A 10,373-nucleotide genomic window follows, 5' to 3' on the forward strand; every position below is an offset into this window, starting at 1 on the left:
AAGCAAAGATGGATCCTCTGCAAGGCAGGTGCTCAGAAGCAGCTTCATGAGGACTTGAAACATTTGTTGGAAGGAAGGAAGGTGTTGGCGGGAGGAGATGTGCATTCTGGGTTTGGGGAGATTCTTCCCTCTGTCTGCCTTGTCAGTAGGGTCACTTTCACCCTATGCAATCTACCTGACCACAGACTTCCCTATACTTGTGCAATATTTAGGTTCATACTAACAGTGCAATATGGTAATTCTAATGTCTCTTTCCCTCTTCTTGCCGTACACACACATTAGGTTGCAAAGGATTGTGAGAAGACACTGCTCTTTTACTTCTTCAACTGTCTTGGCACTCTGAGTTAAAAACTGATAATAGAATTCCCTTTCTCTGTCATGCCTGCCTCACATTCCTGGGGCAAACTCTAAACTTCTGCCATATGCACTGCACTGTGTACACATAGCACAAGAGCTTAAGACAAATTGAGGTACTTCTGTGCCATCTATCATTTCTGTTTAGTTCTGTATTCCTTAGAGACTCCTTTTAAAAGGGGAAGACTCTTAGAAATTAATTTCTTGTCTTCTGTTAAATTACGAAAGTCTGAAGAACAAGCAGGCTACAGAACTTTATATTCTCTAGACAGCACCACTTACCATCCCCAGAAATATCATTTCCTCTTCTCTCATTTTCTCTGTTTTCTTGCGCTGGATATATCCTCGCCAAACCTGAATTGTAAACAAAACTCTAATGAGATAAATGGGCCTTGTTACAGCTTCCTTTGCTGTGGCAGACAGAGGAAAAAACAAATAGAGGAAGGAAAGGCACAATATACAATTGAAACTATTACTCTTTAACAGGTTAGCAGCTGCTATATTCTTTAAAAAAGAAATTCCTAAGTTTGTTATCCTCTTGCACTGGCATATCTATCTTCTAGCACAACAACATCAGGGTTCAGAAAGTGTTTAAGGAGTGAATTCCTGTTCTCATCAGGCTGAATTATTCCAAATTACTCATGCATCAGGAATTTTTCTGGAATTTAGCAGTGATACCCCATTCGTATTTTTTCTCAAGATATGAAATGAACTCTTTCCCAAGAGACCACAGGAAAAGGCACTGGATTTCAAGGTGATGCCAGAAAGAGCAATTGAGGTCATAAAAATCAGAGCAGAAAAACAACATGTAGGTTATAGAGTCATCCTGCACCACCAGAGCAGGACTGTTTCCATTGATCTCACCTCTAGGGTTATGTCTCATTTTTTTAAGTGGCTTAAATGATGTATTTCACCTTGCTAAACACCCTGAGAGCAATCCATTCAGAGTGTTTCCCACCCTATGAGCTGTGTTGCTCTCTCTACTGCTGTTCTTCTGAATAAAACATATTGTCCCTTGCTCTCAGCAGAACTCTCATTACATCAAAGGTCTCACCTTTTGAATGCAGGTGGCAGCGTCATCTGGATTTGGACCAGTCTGTTCCTGAAGTTTTGTATGTCTTTTTCTCTTCTCTTCAAGGTAGATTTGCTTCATGAATAATGCTCGACGCCTGCCTTGGCGAGCCCGCTCTGCCACCTGGATCATTTTAATGGCTTCTTCAAATGTCATGGCCTTGACAGGTTTCTTCAGCAGCGTAGCCAAAGAGGAAAGGACAAAGCAGAGCAGTTTTGTTAATTGCCTACCTCACTTAGCAAATGAGACAGTGAATTAACCTTTAGTGGAAACTTTCTAAGACAAAACATCTCTGCTACAAACAGCAGAGACTCTTCTTTTAGGGCCATCATGTGGTATTTTTGAAATTTGCTATCTCCAGAGACAGTTTTTTAGAGGATCTTAAGGAGAAAGTGAGCCTGACATGCTGTTTCTATAGCATCCCAGGTAGGTAGGTGGCAAGACTGGACATAGCAGAATGAATGGGTGGAAGATGGAGAGAAAACAGATGCTAAAGCTCTAGGGCACACCTCTGAGCAGCGAGGAACTCCTGATGCTATAGTGGGAAACACAAATGGTTTAAGCACCCTGCTAAGTGTTACCCATTTGGGAAAAAAGGCATGAAGAACCATAGAGCTTTCTCCCATTAAGAGAAAAATTCCTTGGGCTGTGCAATGACTTTTTAAAATTATTTTATTTTTCCTCTAGTTTCTGTAGGGATGGGTTTCTGGATGGGCTGCTGGATCTTCAGCTCTTTTGCTGAGTGAAAGGAGAGGCTGATTTGAGCCAGGCAGACCTGGTCAGAAGGTCTGGCTTAGGGAAAAAAGCATGTCAGAACGGGGCAGCTGGAGAGAACTCCTCACTTCTGAGAACTCATCAATGCCTCGTGCTCCCCATGGAAGGGCTGAATTATTGTCCTTTCCTGACATTAATCCCCCCATTGGAGACAGTTCACATTCAGTGCTTCTATATGTATTGTGCAGAGCTCACTATACAACATTTTCAGCAAGGCTTTCTACAATGGAAATACACAGGAGAACAAATGGTCTGTACAGCAGATTCCTTTAATAAACCCATGTCCTCTGATAAAACTCCAGAGTTTTGTGTGTACTCTCAGCTGCTTGTAACAGTGCTGCCATGGACACTCAGCAGCACAGTGCTCTGCTGCACAGCAGTCAGGATTTCCTGAGTGTACAAGGCTTGCTGTGATGCATACAGAGGTGCTGACAACCCTCCAGCAATCGCAGCAGTGGTGGAATTAGAGTATAGCACAAGGCATGGTTTGTATGTGATTGTTTTCTTTATGTTTATTGAATCTTCTTGTGACATCCTGGCAAAGGGGATTTAGACCCTGCCAGAGCCTGGTGCTTCCAGGTGAGCTGGCTGCACGCTGGAAAGGCTCACCTGCTGCCTTTCCATGCTGAAAAGGAATGAGAACAGAACTGTGGGAAACAAAAAGACTCCAAGAAGTAACAGAGGATTTCCACAGACCAACATCAGACCATTAGAGAATTTACCCATAAATTTACTGTGGAGGCCAGCGGGGCTGCAGCTGCCCATTAAAGTAATCTGTGTTCTGCCTCTGCAGACTGCTTCTTTCTGTCCCTGAGAACCTTCCCTCAGTCGTTTTGTGGGATCAGTGCTACCACACGCCCAGCAGGGAAGCAGACTTCCCCCAGCAGCACAATTACTGTGCAGGATTCGGTGGCTGTGGGTCTGATCAGGACCGTCTCTTATGGCTGCAGCATCTACAAACCTCAGTCTGCAGACACAGCAGCCCAGTTGTTTATTTCAGGAGGTGAGAGGGCTGCTTGCAGGCAGCGTGCCATTTCCAAGAGGTCAAAAGTATATCAAATCCAGAACAGTCTTCACTGGAGCACTCATGTAGTTCTCCATAATGACTTCTGCTCTGCCAAAACCCAATTTTCTACTCCTCCTAGCAGCTGCAGCTCGATGGCTGTACAGAAGAGACTGCAGTCATTGTTTGGAGGTTATAAACAACTGAATGCTGTTGTGCTGACCTGAACTCTGAGTTTTGCCCATTCCAGCTAGAAACCCTGGCTCAGTAAAACTGAAGCGCACCTTGATTTCAGTAGGACTGATTATGTGATGAGAGTTAGCTAGGTAAATAAAGCAGCTACTAAACTTGGGCGGAGTGCTGCCCTTTCTCTGGCACTCGCACACACAGAGTCAATTCATTTCTTAAGTCTTAGGCTCGAGATGTGACTGGGTATTGTTCGGCAGAAAAACTCAATGCTACTTTCTGTTTGAGCCTCATCTGCAAATAGACTTAACTACTACAAAAATACTTCTTACCTCAGTGGCTCACGCTCAGACACGCATGGCTATAAGCTACAAAATTAAGCATGTTATTGTGTAGGTATATGGCATGCTTACCTGTGTTTCCAATCCAGCATTCAACAAAATCTCATCCAGAGTTTTCTCTCTCTTCTGCAACCCTTCCAGATTCTCCTTAATAAAATACTTTGGGATAGGTATTTCTGTGTCTTCCTATAGGAAAAAGTAGTCGTGAGGTGCTTTTTAAAACTGTGTGAAAATCATATTACTTATTAGCTGCACACCTTTACAAAGCAACTAAATTGCAGTGAGATTATTGAATGTTTTTGGAGTGTTAGGGAACCTGACCTCTGTTACAGCTGCCAAGCCGTTAGTTTGCAATTACTTAAGGCCTAATTCAACAACAACAAATAAATCAGCCCAGTTTCTGAACCATAGCAGACCAGAAATCTTTCTTTCTATAATGGCTCAATTATATTATGAAACTGTTAAAACATTTGGCAGGGCTGCCAGTAATTTAAACATGATTTCTGTGGAATTGAATACCTCTGGCTGTGTGATCATCCCACTTCTTTTTCTAATCAGCATGAAAAATAGATCAGTTCTCCTGCATTTTTTGGAACCATTACAAGGAACCAAAGCATATAATTCAGTTTGCCTTCAGGTATTTTTACACTGCCAACGACTGGGATATCTCAGTTACTACTCACAATCAGGCCTGATTAGAAGAGGTTGTCTTTATTCATTTCCATCATTGAGAGGATGTAAACAATTCACATTTCTACCAATTCTTCTCCTATAGAATGTCACTCTTGAGATTTGGAAGAAGACGTGGACAGGCAGACAGAAATGCCCCAAAAGTGAAGATGCTGCGGTGGCATAACTTGTTCTTTGTATTGTATTGAATCATAGAATGGCCTGGGTTGAAAAGAACCTCAAAGATCATCTAGTTTCAACCCCTTGCTGTGAGCAGGGTTGCCAACCACCAGACCAGGCTGCCCAGAGCAAGTGGTTTGTCTGGATGACCTTGCATATGATGAGTTGGTGCAGGGATGAGGAGCTGCTCTGGTAGCTAACCTGGGCTTTAATCACCAGTAGTTCTGGGCTGTGACTTTTACTGAATGCAAAGATGAAATCCAAGCCATAACACTGAGACTGGCAGGGCTGGGGAGTACAGAGACAGCTTCTCTTCATAATCTCTTTTTGAGGCCCAACACTGAAAGATCAGATTTAAGATGTTTATCTTCACGTCAAATTTGCAGCCTTTTAGGCAACACCCAGCTCTGTATGGGATGTGTGTATCCAAATACCTTTATAATTACCCTAGTAAATGGAGTCACTGAATGCTGGAAGGCAACTGTACAAAAATCAGAGGAAGATGAAACTTGGCCCTACCTCTCCTTAGCAATACAGCAAAAAGGAGAGGAAACATAGTACAAAACTTCTTCAGCTCTTTTTATTTTATTTTTGCTTTTATTTTTGTAGTAGCTAGGCACTTCATGCCTTCCTAAAATGTAGGTGTGGCACAGGGATTTGAAAAGCTTGGCTTTTACTGGATGTCAAGCATTGCTTTTCAGGCTTGCCAACTCTCCCCTGCAGGTGGATTTACTGATAAGTTATGAAAAGAGCAATCCTTAATGATTTCAGAATACCGCTTGAAGGATCAGTTTCCTCACAGGTGTGTTTATACTCTCCAGTATGCCTTCTCATAGCTTAAAATAATGCTCTGCTGTGCTTAAAAGTGAAGGGATGGTTGAAATTCTTGGTAACTGCTAGCCTAAATTTGCAGCGTGAAATACACATTCAACTTCAACCAGTACTATGGCTGCATATCTCAGAATAATGCTACATAGGAGGCAATTTATCTCAAGTTATAGCTGAGATCCAGAAAGCAGCTGTAGTTGAAGCTTCAATTCTTTTTCTTTTGAAAAGCTGTTACCAGTGGTACCTAAATGTGACAATAGGTGGAGCTGTCTGCGAGAGAAGTAACTAGCTGTTAACAGCTCATTTCTCACACTGCTTTTACAGCACAACCTCAAGATTTTGCCTTATAATCAAGGCAGACCTACCGGGAGAAGCTTTAGATCTTCAATGATATTATCAGTGTAATGAAACTCCGAGTTCTCCAGCTCCACCATCTCTTTCTTCACCTCCAGGATCCGACCAATCACTCCATCCAGCACTTGCCGAATCGCTGCCTGTTTCTGCTGGTGAATGAGGTGGCTGTGGGCCTCCTCCAGGTGATGGAAGATCTGCAGGTATTTGATGTAGGAAGCGGACAGCATCCTGAATGCTTTCACACGGTCCTTCTCCGGCTGGAGGAACTGTTCTCTCTCTGTCTGGAGTTGGGTGTCAAGGTCTTTCTGGGCATTTGTCCATATCTTATTGTAGGTGCTGATAGAAAAGAGGAGAACATCTTAATGAGACATAACAGTTAGCACATGGTGATGTCAGGACTCTACACGCCTGCTAGTGCAAACCATTATATTTCCAAAGGGAAAGGGCTGTGTTGGTGCCAATGCAAGATATATCTGCGTGTGCTATTTCAGAAGTGAAGAATTATTCTTTTCATTGCACTCCAAACAACTGCTAAGCATGTGGTCCAGAGGCTAAAGGGCTATGTGACATGGAAGATGTCACCTAACACCGAATTTGTCTGCTGAAATGGCAATGCCATTTATCCAAAGACTTCTGTACTTTTGGTGGGAATAGGCTGAGCTCTGATAGATTGGCCATCAGTGGCTTTTCATTCTAAAAGCAGATTGATGCTGAATAAAGAAACAAACCAAAGAAATTACTTGTGTTCAGACACAAACCCAAAAAGCATGTTTGTCATTCGAAGGTGGTAACATCCACGGTAATGAACGATCCTTTTTAGCTGGTCCTATTCTGCTTCACAAACTCTCTTCTAACAGAGAAAGCTGACTTGTTTCTTACACCTAGAAATAAGGCTGCTGAGCTCAGTGGTAAAATCTAGACCTATCCATGCACTCAACCTGGCCATTGCTTGCAGTTCTGAGAACCTCACAGAGTAGCATGAAGACAATAAAACAGCCTGCCTTCATTAAGTGAGCTTTCAGAGCAGGTCTTTTGCTGTTCTGAGCAGCACTTGTGTATTCATTCTGACAAGAAAGCTGGGCAGCTGTTAACTTTGCTTGTGCTTGATAATAAATGCCTGAGATGGAGCTCTATCAGCTGATCTTATCATTCCCAACTTCAGAGTACAGAATGACCCACTTCCACTACAAGAAAGACCGAGGGGTGACAGGACAATGCTCCAGCCCACAGGCTCATGTGCTTATAACATGGGCGTGCTGCATGGCCAGGATGCTGACAGAGCTGCCAGGATTCACCAGAGCAGTCAGCAAAAACATCAACAATCCCATCTCTGCTATTGAATTTGCTCCATTAACTTTTTCAAGTGCATACTATACTTTTCAGCTGACCTGCATTTGTGCAGGATGCAGCTGGTCCTGCTTTTCCTACTGCCTCTGCAGCCCACCCAGTTCTTTCCTCTTCCTTTTTTCCTGCTTCATTTACATCCCATAGCAGCAAGTGAATCACTCAATTGCAGCAATTAACCCAGGTGTGGGAGATAAACAAAATAAAACCAGCAGAGTGGTCAAGCTGGCTACAAACAAGAGCATCATTAGGTTTGACTCATGGCTTGGCTGGTTGGTCAATGGAAGTTTTCTGCTCTGTCTCTGAGGCCAGGAGGGTGTATACTGATGAGATTCATTAGTACAGAAGGAAACAACGTGGTATTGTACTTGCTTAGCTTTTGCCTACCCACAGACAACTTGATAGTGGAAAAGGTTATAAATCTTTGAGGAAGCTTGGCTCTGTAAGCTGTCTATGCTGCTATACGGATAGCTTATGAACAGCAGGTATCTTCAGGATAGAACCTTTCTAATGCAGCCTATTGCATAGAGACAACAGGTTTGTACTGAAACAACAACTGATTCTGCAATTGTCCACTCCAAATTACAATAGCTTCTTTTTCTCCCTCCCCTAAGCAAAGAATGTTGAGCGATTCCCCCTGCTGAGCCAGCTAATATCCAGTTTCTTTTTCTATTTTGAATGACTTCTTGATGGAGGTGGGGGGAAGAGAGCTGTAGCCCTTCAGAGTATGTTAACGTAAGGCAATACAAATAGGACGTAATTGTTTCCATAAAGCATTTGCTTATCAGATAAGCATTAAGATGACTGCAAGCACATTGCTACGAGCCTAATGGTAAAACTATGAGAGTTATTTTTGCAGCTTTCATTGGTGCTGATGTTCTGAGAAAATGTGGGCAAAAGAAGAGCCAGACTCTGAAATGAAGCACAGAAGGATAGATGTAGAACTGCTAAATCTTCAGCTGTTGTAAGTGGACAGTTCTTATGAAACTGTTGCTGTCAGGGTGACTTATACCCCTGGAGGGTCTGGCCCTGGAGCCCGTGTGGTTAGCTAGGTGTCTGGGAACAGCAGATGCTCCATAGCTGGCTGCTGTCAGCAGAAATGTGCCTTGAGTGTCTCTTTGGATCACCCTGATTAGAAACCAGAAGGCACACATACAGCCATTTGTTTCTCCTTCTCAAAGGATTAAAATAATTACTTCAGGTTTTACTAGTGACAGAAAAGAAGCCTTTCTGCGCTAGTTTGAAGGATCAGATCTGTGTGGTGTTTATAGCCCTTTTTTGGAGGACTTGGCTCTTGAGGAGCAGCTTAATTTTGGAGAAGTGACTGAAGGGAGTGTGTATGTGTGCACTATCCCTAAACAGTCACGTTTTGCTTAGTGACAAATGTGCTCAAGAGTAGCATAAAGAAGTAACTCATGTTCTCAAGATGATGCATTTAAAGCAAAGGACAGGACTGACTCTTCTTGTCTCTTAATCAGACAGCACGTGATCCTGAAATCCCTGTTTGAATCTTCCCCTCTTTGCTCAGTCTCCTTCTGCATTAAGTTGTAAACTCCCTCAAATTGCTTCCACATGCTGAGGGGGGAATACAACACAGCTGGGGTGCACTGGCTTTTTATTTACTGTTACTGGGTCACCTTGTAGGTTTGCTAGGTTGCGAGCTATATATGTGCTATATATACGATAATGCATCAAAGATGGGTTAGAGCATCTAACTAGCCCACTAATACAGGTAATCAGTAGGACTGAATGTAGTTTTCCTAGTCAAGGCATAAGTTTATTAAAACCCAGAAAAGAAGTCTGTCTCTTGATCTCTGCATATAGTCTGTGTATAGCAAAGTAATGCTGCAAATTGTCATAGCAACTACAAAATAAGAGTGCTGTGGGGGAAACAAGGAACGTTGTAATGGGATGAGGAAAAAGCACATTAGGTGACTTAACTCCAGAGCCCCCAGAGCACTTTCTGGCAGCTTACAGCATGGAGTGAAGGTCAAGCCTTTCCTCCCACCCAGCATCCCTCCTCTTTGCTCCCACAAAGTAGAAACAGGGTGTAACACAAGTAGATAAGAACACTCCTTTGCTGTAGCATGACTTCTAGCACAAACCCCACTTTTAGTGCTCCAAATAAAGTCTGATCTGCATATCAAATGAAGCTTAGAAATAAGACTTTCTTGTTTAAGTTAAGAAATGTTTAAAATATTGCCAAATTATAGGGCCTTGGAATATTAAAACAAGGCAATGCATAACTTCACATGTTTGTTTGACCCATCTCTTATTTATAAGAGAAATCTACTGGTGCTTAGTACAGTTAAGATTAGCCTGCCTGCTTGCCTTCAACTGGTTTTGAGACTTTAAGCACAGCCTCCTGGAAGGATTTGTGCTGAGCATGCAGACTATCCTCAGACCACTCATGAGCCAGGACTGGAATCTGGCATCAGTGGGGTTGCTTTTGTGAGGTTCCCCCCCAAGCTGTCCTGTTCTTATTTAGCAGCCAAAAAGAATGCTTTGGACAATGCCAAAGGACACAGTACAGTTTGTGCTCCAAGCTGCTGGCTTATGGACTCATGTATGGGCTGCACCCAGGCTTCCTTGATGCCTGGCTTTTCTGGGCTGTCCTCTGAGAGCAGAAATAGCTCTAGATCCAACCATGGAAATGCACAGTACAGCACTGCATGGGCCCTGCTGTATTTTTCTAATAGATGGCCAAATGTAAAGAGATGGAAGGGAAACAACTCCAAACTAGTGTCTCTCTTCATCTAACATAGAAGCTCCCTTGTTTGATTATACTGTCTTGGCTATTTTAGAAGATACATTTGAAGCATCTATACTGCTTTTGAAAACAACTTGACTGTCAGCTCTCCTGAAGGTGAGACTGTCCTGTATAAAAGGAAATGGAGGAAGGACCAGCAGAACTTCTGAGACTGAATATTGCACAAGAATCTGTGTGCTGGTGCAGGGTCCTCTGGGCACTAACATGTGCTCACCACAGAACGGATCAAACCAGCAGGATGTTTAACTGCATCAGTGGATAAGGGAAGAGCTGCTGATGTCATCTGTGTGGATTTTAGTAAGCGTTTGGCACAACCCCCCATAACACATCAGAGGGATGGGAGGCCATCCAGAGAGACCTAGACAGGCTGAGCAGTGGGCACAGGTGAACCTCATGAGGTTCAGCAAACCCAAATGAAAAGCCTTGCACCTGGGTTGTGGCAGCCCCTGCTATAGTGCAAGCTGGAGGATGTAAGGGTGGAGCACAGCCCTGCTGGAA

At 43.2% G+C, this 10,373-nt stretch overlaps 2 protein-coding genes across 4 annotated transcripts in view; one reads left to right on the forward strand and one right to left on the reverse strand.

Moving 5' to 3' along the window:
• The window catches only part of IQCA1 (IQ motif containing with AAA domain 1), a 91,071-nt gene that overhangs the window by 77,522 nt on the left and 3,176 nt on the right, over positions 1-10,373 (reverse strand). Inside the window, 4 exon segments of the mRNA XM_019616864.2 lie at positions 637-708; positions 1,409-1,597; positions 3,803-3,916; positions 5,773-6,097. Coding sequence (XP_019472409.1) covers positions 637-708; positions 1,409-1,597; positions 3,803-3,916; positions 5,773-6,097 — 700 coding nt within the window.
• The window catches only part of ACKR3 (atypical chemokine receptor 3), a 123,587-nt gene that overhangs the window by 68,138 nt on the left and 45,076 nt on the right, over positions 1-10,373 (forward strand). The window contains exon 4 of one of the 3 annotated variants that reach the window (XR_002116447.2): positions 1,493-1,613. The exons of 1 other annotated variant lie outside the window; for it this stretch is intronic. The gene's annotated coding sequence lies outside the window, so the exon portion shown is untranslated. Of the gene's footprint in view, positions 1-1,492; positions 1,614-10,373 lie in introns of those variants that run through there. One more of the 3 variants, XR_002116448.2, reaches the window with a different exon arrangement.

Source organism: Meleagris gallopavo, chromosome 7 (assembly GCF_000146605.3).
Source record: "Meleagris gallopavo isolate NT-WF06-2002-E0010 breed Aviagen turkey brand Nicholas breeding stock chromosome 7, Turkey_5.1, whole genome shotgun sequence".
Taxonomy (NCBI): domain Eukaryota; kingdom Metazoa; phylum Chordata; class Aves; order Galliformes; family Phasianidae; genus Meleagris; species Meleagris gallopavo.